General features: G+C 37.3%; 1 protein-coding gene across 1 annotated transcript in view; it reads left to right on the top strand.

Annotated features, from left to right (window-relative positions):
* Positions 1–14830, top strand: part of Pappa2 (pappalysin 2) — a 229470-nt gene that overhangs the window by 103282 nt on the left and 111358 nt on the right. Inside the window, exons 9-11 of the mRNA XM_027417273.2 lie at positions 593–684; positions 4308–4501; positions 6436–6582. Coding sequence (XP_027273074.1) covers positions 593–684; positions 4308–4501; positions 6436–6582 — 433 coding nt within the window. The remainder of the gene's footprint in view (positions 1–592; positions 685–4307; positions 4502–6435; positions 6583–14830) is intronic.

Consider the following 14830-nt stretch of genomic DNA (forward strand, 5'->3'; position numbering starts at 1 on the left):
TAATTCCATTTCTTTTGGATATACCCAGGAGTGGGATTTCAAGATTACATATTAATTCTTTGTTTGTGTATGTGTGTATGTTTGTGTGTGTGTGTGTGTGTTGTCCTACTCAATTTCTTTAATCCTTGTTGTATAATTTGTATTGTAAATGGGATCATTTTCTTGATTTCTTTTTCCTAGAGTTGGTTATTAGTATATTGCAATGATACTGTTTTCATAAATTACTAGAGCTAATAAATAAATTAAGCGAAATTGAAAGGTACAAATCAGCTATTTACACCACCCCATCTACCAGAGGGTTGGGTGAAGATCCTGCTAGGAATGTTTATGATCTTCCCATGAGGTTCTCCCAGACGTTCCTGTGCCATAATACATTTGATTTCTAGGAATTCCTAGAACCCACTGGCCATGATAATCTACCATTGTGCTAAGTTCACATCTACTTTAAATATTTAGTTTTTAATATTTTCTGTAAATTATTATTTATTTTTGTACAGCTTTTAATTTTTAAAGCACAATGAGAAGTTTAAATGAATTAATGGTAGCTGAATGAGAAAAGTAATTTTATGTGTATGTAAATGTATATTTCTAGGAGTATGGGAGAGACGTGTGATGATGGAGACCTGTTGAATGGAGATGGGTGCTCAGGAGTGTGTCAACTGGAGGAAGGCTTCAACTGTGTGGGTGAGTCTAGGGTTATGCCTTACTTTTATAGATATATCAGTATATTGTCTTCTGAATTCTTAGTGTCCTGTGGTTTATTGGTAATTAAAGCAATAATATCCAATACTACATATATAGTAATTAATTTCTCCCCTTAACCATGAAGAAGTTAAATGGAGACACAAAAAGCTTCAATTATTATTATTATTATTATTATTATTATTATTATTATGCTTATTTACCTCATAGTGCTAGTTAGAATTTGAGCCAATGGAGTGCATATCTAGAATTTCATGCTAAACTTATATTGGTACCTAGCTTGATGTTACCAGGACATTCTCTTGAGTCCTCACACAGATGCCAAAATGCCAGATAAACCAAACAATATTGTAGATTCTACATACAAACTAGGGTCAGGAAATATTCTAAGCCAGAGGAGAAGCAAGGTATCATTTAACCTCTGTGTTTAGTAGGTGAAATCACAGAAGCCAGCAGACGGTCCTGGTGTTTTCTCTCCTGGGGAGTGAGTGGTGATCAGTTATAACTAGATGACTTCATATCTAAACCCTTGGCATTGACAGGCAGCACACAACGGTCCCCATAGGTATGATGAACACATCCATGGTCACAGTTTCCTCAGAGGCAGACTGCTTCCATTTCCATATGTTTTGGTGATTATCTAGAGTAGAACCCCCGCATCAAAGTTGTTTTAAATCTCAGTGCACTTAAACCACTTCAGGGTCCTTAACTCTTAAGACAATGTAGCAAATTACAATGTATAAACTTACTAATGGTGCCAACAGCTACATAAAACTTACAGCTGTTTCTGCTCTCCAGAGCCAAAGCTGAATCCCAGATTCTTACTGTCACCTATCTGTCTGTCTAGCTACCCACCCATCCAAATGACTGACCACTGTGTACCATGTATTAAGTAGTACACATTTTATATTTAGTGCCTGTGGTGTACCAACATCTGATAGAGACCTTTCCCTTCCAGGTGTACAGACCAGGAGTGGATTAGTGGCCAGCTTTGCTTTTAGAGATGTCACTTCTGCCCAGTCCTGACATATGGACATGCAGATTCTGCTGACATAATTCCCGCAATGAGAACTGTTCTTGGAACAGACAATTCTATTTAACACTGACCTTATCTGTTAATTTTTTTTCTCCCAATTTTCAGTTTGTAAACCGAGTCTCAGACTATCTTAGTGAGTCATCTAGAAGCATTCAGGGCCCCTGCCAGGCCAGTCCTGAAACTTAACTTTCCTTATATTCAATCAAGTGAGGTTTTCTTACTCCAAAGCTTCAGGGGATACATTTTTTCCTGTTTTATTTGACTACCATTCAGATATTTGAAATGCTTCTTCACTATTCTCCTTTCCAATCCAAACATCCCCTCATGTGATTAGGTTTCCAGACCTTTACTATTTACCCCAACCTGGCACGCTTTATCTGGTCAATGCCCAGAAAGGAATCCAATCCCCCAGATGTGGTCTGGCTGTGCAGAGTGCACTGAACCAATCAACCCCCTCTTTTGTTCACAAGTATTTGTTAATGTCACCTCTGTTTGTATCACTTCTTCTTGGTAGCCACAGAGTGGTCACATACTGAAAACAAACACACATTCTCTGGACTCTGTGCCATCTCCAGTGCAGCCCAAGTCTCATTTAATTCAAGAACAGCATTCATGTTGTTTCTGTCTCATCTGATCCTTTGACTCATGTTTTTCTCAACCTCTAACTGCAGTAAGACTATATCTCAATTACTTTAACTATACTTAAATACTGTATTTAAGGTTATGTTTAAGTTATTGACTGGGCTAAATTGATGTGGTATATTCTACTATTAGACATCCTTTTCGGTGAATACATTTATCATATGCTAAGCATATGATTTTACTCCATTGCTTTTCAAAAAATTAGATTGGAAGGGACCATTGGAAATGTGATTTTAAAGTGGTCTATTATTTTCTTATGGAATTGCAAAAAAACATAATTTTTTTATTCTGTGGTTAAAAGAAAAAAAAAACAAGAGATAAGAAGGTGCAGTCCCTGAGTTATGGATAGAGAATCCATTATCTAGGTATAGAATTGTCATAAATAAGAACAAAGGTAGGCAAAGACAGACAGCATGCTCTGCTGGGAATGTTGTTTCAAACGTACATGTGCTGGATGAGAAGGCGAGGGTGCCATAAATTTGATAGACTACAGATGAATGTCTTAAATGGGCTTAGGACCATGTCCTGGTGGTTTACACTGGCATGCAGAAGTAGATTTACCACTGGAGGGTCTTACATATGAGGCAATTATTAAGGAAAAGAATAACTGTATGTTGGTAAGCAGCTGACAAACTACCAAAATATCCCAGAGGAATTTCTGTGAAGAAGAAAAGAATGAAAAAGCATGCTATAACAATAATAAATCTTAGCAATGGTTTTACTGAGTCCGTGCTGAACAGTGTGGCTTTGTTTTGAATCTTAATTCTATTTCAGTGTTCTGTTACTTGAAGCAGAAATGGGAAACTGGGTTGCGCTATTAACATTAATTGTTGTACATTTTGGTAGAACTTTGCAGATGGTTTTATAAGTACATCTCAGCTTTCCACACTGAAGGAAGCCAGTCTACAAAGGGGAAATACTGTCCACCAATAGGAACTTCCCTGTAGGGAGGGATGGAACTTGCCCAGGGCACTGAAGCTCATTCTCCACCTCCAACAGTTTTTCCCAAATATCCCTATCTTGCTTGTCTGTTCCCTTTTAGTATGAGGTGGTAAAGGGTATAAGGCTGAAGGAGGCAAGGGCCTATATTGTGTAAGTCTCACTTAAACCAAGCCCCATAGATTGTCAGGGTTATTTTTCAAATCATGCAAATTCATTTAGACTTGTATTTATCATTTACTAAACAAGCAATAATAATATTAAGAAAACTACAAATCTTATGGTTGTCCTAAGCTGAGAGAACTGATGCTCGCAAGACCTGGAGTCTTCGCAACATGGTTTCTCAAGTCTCTGAGAAGTTATGTGCTCAGAGAAAAAAAAATCTCAGTGGCAAGAGGAATTGAAAAAAAAACATAATTTTGTGTAAGAACCCCCTTAAATAATTGAACATTCAAAAAGCTATGAAGAAGATTCGAATATATCTATATTATACTATTTAAGTTCTATTTCTGCTTTTTCTATCTTTCTCATATTTCTAACATATTCCATGTCTTGTTCAACTTTACCTAAAATACCCTGGCTAGGCAAGGTAGCACATGCCTGTGATTCAATCACTCAAGAGGCAAGTGGATCAGGAGTTCAGTGCCAGCCTGAGCTAATGAAGACTCTGTCTCATTAACACAAAACAACACCAGTAAGGCAGAATCAATTTTCCTCCTACAACCACTTTATAGTGCATTTCCCTCTTTATCCTTCTCTCCCAAGTCCAATCTTTCCTATGGCCTTATTAGATTTTGCTTCTTCCATCGAAAAGAGTAAATCTTCTCTAAGGGTGTGGTGGTTGAGGTTGTGGTGGAACCATGTTCCTGGTCATCACAGGATTATCTCTAGTGGGCTGGAGAAGAATTGCTTGGAACATTGCCATGCTACATTTACCTTAATGTATATGAAAAAAAAGCCCTTAAATATTATACATGTTTCTTGGCAGGGGAGCCAAGCCTTTGCTACAGGCATGAGGGAGATGGAATTTGTGAGCCTTTTGAGAAGGAAACTAGCATCATAGACTGTGGCCTCCATGCTCCTGAAGGACACTTGGATCAGTGGGCTACCCAAGCTTATTCCTACCATGAAGACAAGAAGAAGTGTCCTGTTTCCCTGGTAACAGGCGAACCTCATTCAATGGTAAGTTTTGTCAGATGAATGGGGTCATGGCTGACCAAGATTGGAACAACATAATATTAGATTAAAACCTTCTAGATTAATCATAAAATCCTCTAACTCACATGCACACTACTTGACATCAACAACTTTTACCCATTAACTCAAGGCATATGCAAGCGTCTCAAAGTTTAACATAGACTTGCAGCTGTTATAAGCTACATTTGAGCTCTATGTGTTGGAGGATTTAGTGCAAAATGATCAAAAGCAGCAATAAGAAATCAGAAAGTTTGAATTAGACAGCTGGACCCACTAGTATTACTGTTAATCCGTGACTGTGGACAAGTCATTTAACTACTTTGGACCTTCATTTGTTACTATATTTTGCATCTAACAGGCTGGTGTAGAGTTAATTGCAATTTTAAATGCATATACATATATATCTATATAATACATATATATATATAATGTAAAAGTATGATTTGATTTAAATGAGTATTTAAGAAATGCTAGAATTAGTAATTAGCAAATCAGATGAATCCTTTCCCTGACCTTCTGCCTACATAGTGGGAGATCTTGGGAAGACTCTAAGAGGCTATACTTATGACATTGTTCAATTGAGGTTGAATACTAAAGACACAGTGAACGACAGCTAGCTCTTTGGGTACCATTCCAATGCTTTCATTTTCAAATAGATTCTTCTCTCTGTTGTAACAGTGGACAAGATGTCTACAAAAGTAAAAGCTAGCCCTCTGGGTATTGTAGGGTAGGATGAAGTAACTGTATTTTAAACTCCTGCTCTATCCATGCATTTCTGAGTAGATAGAGGAAGCTACTCAAGGTGCCTGTCTCAAGGATGCAAGTGTCTAGATTCCACCACTTCCATTCTTAGTTTGTAGTTTTCTTTTTCTTGCTAATAACGTGGCTGCTGCCCCTTTAAGCACAAAGTCAGCATTTCCTCTGTGTGTGTGTGTGTGTGTGTGTGTGTGTGTGTGTGTGTGTGTGTGTGTGTATGTTACTGGGGTTTGATTTCAGGGCCCTGCAGAGTCAGCAAATTCTCTGTCTCAGAGTTATGCTCCCCAAACCTTGCAACTAGCCTTACAGAAAGGAAGAAGAAAGCAGGTTAAAGGGAAGTTTGTGTATTCCAGCTGAGTGTTTGCTCATGTTTATTGGGAAAATGGCAAAATTTTTTGAAGCTCAACACTGTAGATTTTCACCCATATCTTAAGTCTACTTAGTCACCCCTGTTCTGGGGAAAGCTTGAGGAAAGGAGCATTTCATAACTGGGTAAGTCTGAACAAAGTTGATGTTCATTAATGAACAGGTGAAGGGCAAGAAGATAGAATGAGGCAACTATCCTCTTCTGCCACACTCTGCCAAGTCCTGTCGTCCTTCTCCTTAGAGTTCTGGTGCCCAGTGACAGAAAGCCAGGAAAGCTGGTGATTCTGAGTTTATAGCAGTGCTCTGAAGTGGCTTTTAGTCTAGCCTGAATGTCTTTTCTAAGTGAAGTAGGAGACATTTCCTTAAGTTCTGCTTCTTGGGGTTTCTACCCAGGCAAGGACCCCCTGCCAGCTTGACTCAGTAGCCCCCTTCTCAGGACAGCTGATGCTGATTGGTAAGGACCTAACCGGTACCCTGGAAAGACTTGCAAACAGAATCCTTGTAGCAGTCCCCTGAAATGTGTCAGAATTATTCTTTGTGCAAGACCCCATGCTGATGGTTGATAGAGAGTTGTCCCATGTGTTTTCTACCCTAGGAAGATACATCTTGAGAGTTACAGCACTGAGAAATTCTTCTATCCAAATTGGGGTTTTTTCTGAGTTCTAACTTGTGCATTCTGCATCTATCAGTGTGCTCATTAGGCATAAGAGAGAAAAGTTGGCTTTGTGCTAGAGACCTCCTGACTTTATTTACCTCCTGCACTTCACACTTACCTTGAGACTGAAATTGCTTTTCAGATTTGTACTTCACATCATCCAGAGTCATCCCCAAACCGTCTCTTTCTTGGATGGTTTCCTTGTGTCTTCAGTTTGAAGACAGCCCCGGAGGAAGGCAGTGAGAAGTCTGAAGACAGCCTGCAGAAGGACAATGAGATTTGGCTCGAAGTAAGTGTCTATTTGTAAAGCCCATAAATAGGGATCACATGCGTGCATGTGTGTGGGTAAAATTAAACATTCGATTGATTTATTAGAGGTTTTCCTTCTGTTATCTCAAAGTATTACATTTTAAATTTATTTTCATCTTTCTTTGAAGATTGGACTTTCCATATGAGTAATCACTCTAGCAAAGTAACATACACCAAAACATGCAAAATTAGAAATGGATAGCTCAAATGCCCTAATTACAATGGAAATTGGGAATAAGGCATTGAATATCACTGTCCCAAGGCTCTCTTATACCCCTTGTTACATCACAAACGTATCTAGTAATTTTACTTCTAATGGCACAGATTTCTTTTGTACATTTTTTGACTGTTTTTGTTACTCGAGATAGGGTCTCACTAAGCCCAGGCTGTCCTCAAACTCTATGCCACTGAGGATGACCTTGAGCTCCTGATCCTACTACTCTGCCTCCTGAGTTCTAGGATAACAGGTATGCACCACCACATCCAGCTTAGGCAGTGCTGGTAAGAGTACCAAGGTTTCACATGCATTGTGTGAGGTAGAGATGCACAGTCTCTGCCCTGTGGATGTTCAGTAGATCTAGAAGCAATTTAATCAAACCTAGACCCACTATGCTGCATGCCACCTTTGTCAGAAACCAGCATCAGTATGCATGTGTTGGCTTGTGTATTGACTCCATATTTTATTTATTAATTCTGAATTTTGTTCTACTAGTTCATCTAATTTGGAAAATCATCACACTTTTCAAAACTAAACTTTTATTTATTTATTTATTTATTTATTTATTTTTATGATTGTAATTAGAAACAAGCTTCTTTTACATATCAATCCCAGTTCCCTCTCCCTCCCGTCCTCCCCTGTCTCCCTACCCCCTTTCCCATCCCCTTTCTGCTTCCCAGGGAGGATGAGGCCCTTTCATGGGGGATCTACAAAGTCTGTCATATCATTTGGAGCAGGGCCTAGACCCTCCCCCGTGTGTCTAGGCTGAGGGAGTATCCCTCTATGTGGAATGGAATGGGCTCCCAAAGTCCATTCGTGTACTAAGGATAAAAACTGATCCACTATCAGAGGCCCCATAGATTGTCCATACCTCCAAACTGACATCCATGTTCACCGGGTCTGGATCAGTCCTATGCTGGTTTCCCAACTATCAGTCTGGGGTCCATGAGCTCCCCCATTTTCAGGTCAGCTGTTTCTGTGGGTTTCTCCAGCCAGGTCTTGACCTCTTTGCTCATCACTCCTCCCTCTCTGCAACTGGATTCCAGAATTCAGCTCAATGTTTAGCTGTGGGTGTCTGCTTCTGTTTCCATCAGCTACTGGATGATGGCTCTAGGATGGCATATAAGGTAGTCATCAATCTTATTATCAGAGAAGGGCATTTAAGGTAGCCTCTCAACAACTGCTTAGATTGTTAGTTGGGGTCAAACTTGTAGATCTCTGGGCATTTCCCCAGTGCCAGAATTCTTTTTAAACCTATAATGGCCCCCTCTATTAATGGTATCTCTTTGCTTGCTCTCCTCTGTTCTCCCCCTGATTAAATCTTCCTAATCTCTCATGTCCTTCTCTCCCTTCCTCTTCTCCCCTTCTCTTTCTTCTAGCTCCCTCTACCTTCCCCCATACTCCCAATTAGCTCAAGAGATCTTGTCCTTTCCCCTTCTCTGGGGTACAATGTATGTCTATTTTAGGGTCCACCTTGTTTCCTAGCTTCTCTGGCGATGTAAATTGTAGGCTGGAACTCCTTTGCTCTGTGTTTAAAATACATATATGAGTGAGTACATACCATTTTTGTCTTTTTGTAACTGGGTTACCTCACTCAGGATGATTTCTTCTAGTTCCATCCATTTTCCTGTGAAGTTCAAGATTCTATTTTTTTTTCCATTGAGTAGTACTCCTTTGGGTAAATGTACCACATTTTCTCAATCCATTCTTCAGAACTAAACATTTTAATCAATCTTAAAATTCCATAGTTTAGGCATTAAAGATTCTCCATTTTTCAGAATATCTTAGCTATCTTGATTATTATCCTTTATATTTTATATTAATTTTGTAATCAGATATTAGTTTTGTTCAGTCTTGTTAGGGTTTATCATTTTCCTTAACTTTTCTCTATCTTTTCATAAAGCAAACCAAAGAAATGTACACTTTAATTTTTCATTATTTTCTTCACTTTGTTGTTCATTTTCAGGGCTGTGACTATTCTAGACAAGTGTTCAACCATTGAACTACAATTATGCTTTTAACTTGTGTTTCTTTTTCTGGTAACTTAAAATGATATTTTGATAACTGACTTTTGCTCTCCCCACCATACACACAGAGAGGTAGTCCTCATTTCATATATTATTGTGAGATCACAGAATGACTATACAAAGTGAGCAATAACCAATTATTATTATATAGCTACTATTACTATATAATTATAATTGATTATAGTTGTTTCATGACCCCTAAAACATTTCTTGTCACTTCAAATGCTATTGCATTTTAGTTGTGCATATGTTGGAAAGTAAAAGTTATGGGGCTGCCTTTTGACTCTTTAGTTCACTATTACATTAAATATTGGCAGTATAGAGGATCAAAGTGTTATATTTCTTTGCAAAAGCCCCTAAGATACCAAGGGAGTTTTACCTTTGCTTGACTTTTTCTTATGTGACTTACATAACAGAGCTAGCATTTTTTAATGACTTGGTGAACTTTTATGTCTTGCTTATACTGATAACCATAGACCAGCTCCTGACAATTATTCTTCATCCTTTTGGTGTTATTAAACACCCCCTCCCCACCATGAGTTCCTTTAGCATGAACATTTTTCTTTATATTGGTTCCTCTAGGAAGTCTTGTTCTTTATGTCAAAACTGCATTCCCTACTTCTGGTGACAACTTCACTTTCACTGAGGTCCTCTACCTGCATGTCTGGAGTCACCACCCTCCTTGGAGCTGGTTATTTCTTCCACAACACCATTGTCCATTAGTCAGATTTTGCTTCCGGCATTGTCAGCTTTCCTGCTGCATTTTAATCTTATTTACTTTCTTCTTTTGATTATCCATTTTGGCAGATCTTCACATGTATTTTTATCACTGGGGAACAAGTTGAAATCACAACATCTGTATTGTTGTCTGTGTAACCCAGAACAAAGCTTCATTCAGGTAGTGAGTGAAAAGAGAAAAGAACATCACTATAAAACAGTTCTAGTTACTAGGAGATTAACATTATTAAGTCACATTAAAGATATGACTTTAACAATGATGGGATTAGCTTACTGGTCAGAATTCAAACCCATTACTTGTGTGGAGATTTTGGTGGTGTTGTTTCAAGATTGGCAGTGAAATGTTTATTCAGTTGTTATTAATACATTGCATCAAATTGATTTGAGTCATGCTTGTGAGTCAGTAGTTTTAGTTAAACTAATTTTATGGCCATTACTTGTAGATGTGTGAACTATGCACATTGGAAGTTGCCAGGCTATATCTTTCAAATTCCTACATCTTTCTTATAAATTATCTTAACTAAAAAGTGTGTCTTCTATCTCTAGTAATACTTAGTTAATCCCTGTATGTTCCTATTTCTTTGAAGTACTCCTTATAGTGTATTTTAAAACACACTTATCAGAGTCACTTTAACGTATACTGGACAACATCCAGTCTCTTAGTGGCCTGAACAGTTTTATGTTGACCTTTTCTCTTTTCCCTCACTGTCTTCCCTCTTGTGTCATAATGAATGAAGCTTTAACTGAACACAAGACCCTGAACACCTTGTAGCGATATTGGCTGACATTGTCTTCTTTTCAAGATAACTTCGTTTGGACATGTATAAAGATTTGGGAAATATTACCTCATTTAAATAGGCAATTTAAAAGACTAGAGCCTCTGTTCTTATTTCTGTGATCCCCTATTCATGATTCATTTTTTAAAATTTCTTCTTTGTTCTAAGAAATTCCCCATGTAAAGCTTGCATTGGGGCCCTTTACTTTGAAAGTGTCCAGCTTCCATGTCCTCAGCAGTATGTGCCTGTCAAGGGCTCCTCCAGGGTTTGAGCCTATTTCTTGCCAGTCTTTGCTTCACTTACACTTATATTCTGCACTGCTTTGGATACTAAAAATATTTATGAGACACAGAATATTGGTTTCTTTTAATGTGAATTCTTCCCTTTTGAGATATTGAACTCTTGAGTCCTGACAGATTTGCTTGTTCTTAAACTTCATCATCATCTCATTTAATTTGTATAATATTCCTGCTTGAGCAAACTTCTTGTTTGATTGTAAGCTGCTCAATTATATCCAGAAGTGTCAACCTGAAACACTATTAATGACCATCAGTTAGCTACCTCTTGTATTTTTGGTTTGTATCCTATTCCTGCTCAACAAATAGTCTAGAAGAAGAGCCTCTGTATTAGAGCAAAATCTAATCAAAGGTTACATTAGTGTGTGAAGCATGCTAGTAAAATTTGATTTCACAAACCCATATGGTACCAAATAAATTAGGAAGAGTCTTTTGAAAATAAGCTACATTAAACAAAACATTTTCCAAGCACGGCAGAATTTCTGGCCCTTTACTCTTCATTTTAGTATAATTTAATCTTGATTTGATACACAGATATGATTTGTATGCAGTGAATCAGAGACAAATTTATTGCATAAGTGAAAAGCAACAGTACTGGAAAACATTAGTTTTGAAAACTTATTTCCAAAATCTTTCATTCACTCACATGTTCCTTGCCAAAATAAAAGTTCTGTCATTTTAGCCAATTTTGCTGAGGTAACATTCTCTTGCTTTTCTTTATTTTTCAACCAATAGAGCAAGAACAGAAGAATTTTCTTACCGAGTATATAGTATAACTCTTTTATTATTTACAATTTAAAAATCACATTTTAAAGTTACCTGTGGTTTACAAAATGTATATTCCTACACTTTTTACTAGTGTCCTTACAAATCTCTGTGAGTGACAGGAGAGATGCTTTTCTATTTCACAGATGAAGAATGCATCCAAGATTTTCTTTTCATTTTCTATACCTCTAAAGAATAAAATAGTAACCAGGAAGCTCATATTCTCATGTCTTGACAATAATCTCCTAGGGCTTGTCCCCCCCAAACTCTGTTGCTTATTCTATCAGCTAAACCCAGAATTGAGAACTGAAAAAAATGTAGAGCACAGCAACAATAGGAAGAAGGCAGAAACACAAGTGAAGATGAAATGAAAGATGCCCTCTGTTGTTTTGTGGCATTTCCTTTAATATTTTGAAAGACCATGTATCAGTGAGAGAATTGCTTTTTGTAAACTTATATGCATGAGCAGGTGAGTCACAGAAGGCATGGTTTCCTTAAGAGAATGCTTTGAATATAAATAATGTAGGAAACAAATATTCCTGCTTGAGCAAACCATTTGAGATGCAGACATTCAAAAACCACTTGTTATTCTTGGAGAGCTAGTAACCATATACAAAATCATATATTCACGTTTGTGTCTATGGTTCTAAACTGTCGCCAGTTTGAAATGATCTCACTTAGGCTAGACTGGTTAGCAGTCCTAACAGAAACCACCACATGTTCATAGTATTTTAAATATCTCAGTCCTCCACATCAGTTATAAATTATGGATCACTGCCTGGAAATCCTTTCTGCGCAAGCCTAAGTCCTGTTCACCATAACTTTTTTCTTTTATTTGTTTGGTATTAACTAGCTAAACACAGAACACGAGTCTCTAAGAACATGCAATGGGTGTTTAATTGATTAGATTTCAAATGAGTGTCCCTACCACTGTGTGAACAGGGAAAAACATACTTGTTGAAATATATTCTGTTCCATGTAGTATTTATTTGATACACTTTAAAAAGATTATTTTAAAATTCAGAGCTGCTAAGCATTTAGATGATGTATCTAGTAAAAGCGTAGATAGGATTAAAATTCAAATCCAGCTTCTCCCAAAGCCTATGGTCCTTCTTTTCCATGGCAGGAGCTGGGAACACATTTTCTATGAAAAAAACAGTTATACAATATTTCAGGTTTATTGGCCACACAACCCATATCATAACTGTTTAACATGGCTATTATCATGAAAGTAGGAAGTATGTAAATGTATGCATATAAATTGTATTTTTGAAAACAGAACCTCACATTTTATATACTTTTCATGTTGTATTTATTTTCAGCTATTTGAAAAAATAATTGTGTCTTAGATCACAGCAATATGGAAATAGGAATTGGGTCAGGATTGGCCCATGGATTGTAATGGGCTAACCCCTGATCTACAGGATGTTTCTAAATCACTGATAAAGATATCCATGACCATCTTATTTCAGCACTGTGTCATTCAGGGTTTTGTTACTGTGACAAAATGCCTGATGTAAACAGATTAATGGAAGAAGGGCTACTACTGGCTCTATATTCAGAAGATTTGGTCCATCTTTGAGCTGATGGAGGATGTGGTAGAACAGGGCCGTTCACACAAAGACAGGAAGCAGAGGGAGAGTGTCTACGGTACCAGATTCCTCCTGTTTTGTCTTTTATACCCTCAGGGATTGAGCACATGGGATGATGTCATTCAAGTTTTTTCTCCTCAGTCAGTCTATGATGGAAAGAGCCTCACAGCTATATGCAATGGTCTGCTTTAATCTACGTTTCTCAAGCCAAGCAAGTTAACAATCAAGGTTAAAAGTCTTACACATCATGACAGAATGCACATATATGTTTTTGTGTGTGTATCCATGTACATGTGTATGCTTATAGATGTAAGTTCACATGCTCATATGTGCTTATTTGTGTGGAGACCATATGCTGGTGTCAGCATGTCCTCCTCAGTCCTGTGTTGGATCAGGACTGTACAGTACTCTGTACGATGCCACTGTAAACACTATTTCTGTAAAACATGTGCTACAAATTCAAATGATACAACATGGACTTGAAAAGTCCTGATCCAACACAGGACACGTAGCTTAGACTTTATTATCATAAGCATTAGTTTGTGAGCTGAAGCTCACAAGCATGAGCTTTATCTCAAGCTGAGTTTTCCTGTTTATCTCACCTTCCACATTGTTCACCCACACACAGCTTTACTCTTTTTCAGTTGTAACAGAATGCTTTCAGTGTAGGGACATGCCACAATTTTCATATATCTATAATTGCCAGTTAGAAAGTTTATAGTTTTCCTTCTCTGGAAATGCCTCCTTCACAGTTCTATTTCTGTTTCATCATTTCTGTCCTATGAACTCTGTAGAGCTTGTGGGCAGAAGCAATGTGTACTCCTGGACATATGTCCCAGACTGAGGAAAAAAAAGTTCCCTTGTGCTGTTCAACAGTATTTTGTGATGCACAAGTAATGACAAGGTATTAGAGCTTACCTTATGGGGGCATTTGATGTACTCAGGACACAGGACAAAAGTAGACAAGGAAGATCGTGACTTGTGATGTAGAATTCAGTATTCGGGAGATTTATTGCAGAGTGACTTGCTAATCAGCTTCTGTGACACAGCAGGGAAGGAAGAATGAGTGGGTGCAAAGAGACGCTGAACAACATCAGTGATAAGTACATAGGAGGGGCCTCCTATGGCATCACAAAGGACCAAGCTATGGTGAATGGAAAGTGCGGCTAAAGATCCTCATATTATCCTTGAGATGAGTTGTATGAATGAAGACTGGAACAAGTTAGAGATGTACATTATAATCTGTAGAGCAATTACAAGAGTACACTACACTACACACATGCACACACACACACAACATATATATATATATATATATATATATATATATGTTGTGTGTGTGTGTAGCTGTAGGTGAAATTTCAAAAGGAAAGATTAAATGGAATAAAGATTACTTAATTCTCCAACAAGAAGTCAGAGAAAGAGAAACCAAGAACCAATAAGATTTAGCCAAGAGGGAAATAAAAGCCAAGGTGATGGGCTTAAATACAACTAAATCATTTCTTTTATTAAGTAGAAATTATTTCAGAAAGCCATGAGAATACAGATTATAGTGTTTAGATTATATATTTTTTACAAAGCATACATTTTAAATACAAAAACAAGAAGATTGAAAATAAAAGGTTGAAAATGCATTACTATGGAAATTATAAGCACAAAATAATTATGTATTATGATAATATCTGGTAGAATAGACATCAAACTACAGAAACCAGAAAAAATGATAAGTGGTCAATTTATCAAAAAGAGTGGCAACCTTGCTAGAAAATTAAGTACCTAAAATTTTATCCTTAAAATATATGAATTGAGAATTTGAC

This window comes from Cricetulus griseus, chromosome 5 (assembly GCF_003668045.3).
Source record: "Cricetulus griseus strain 17A/GY chromosome 5, alternate assembly CriGri-PICRH-1.0, whole genome shotgun sequence".
In the NCBI taxonomy this organism is placed as follows: Eukaryota; Metazoa; Chordata; class Mammalia; order Rodentia; family Cricetidae; genus Cricetulus; species Cricetulus griseus.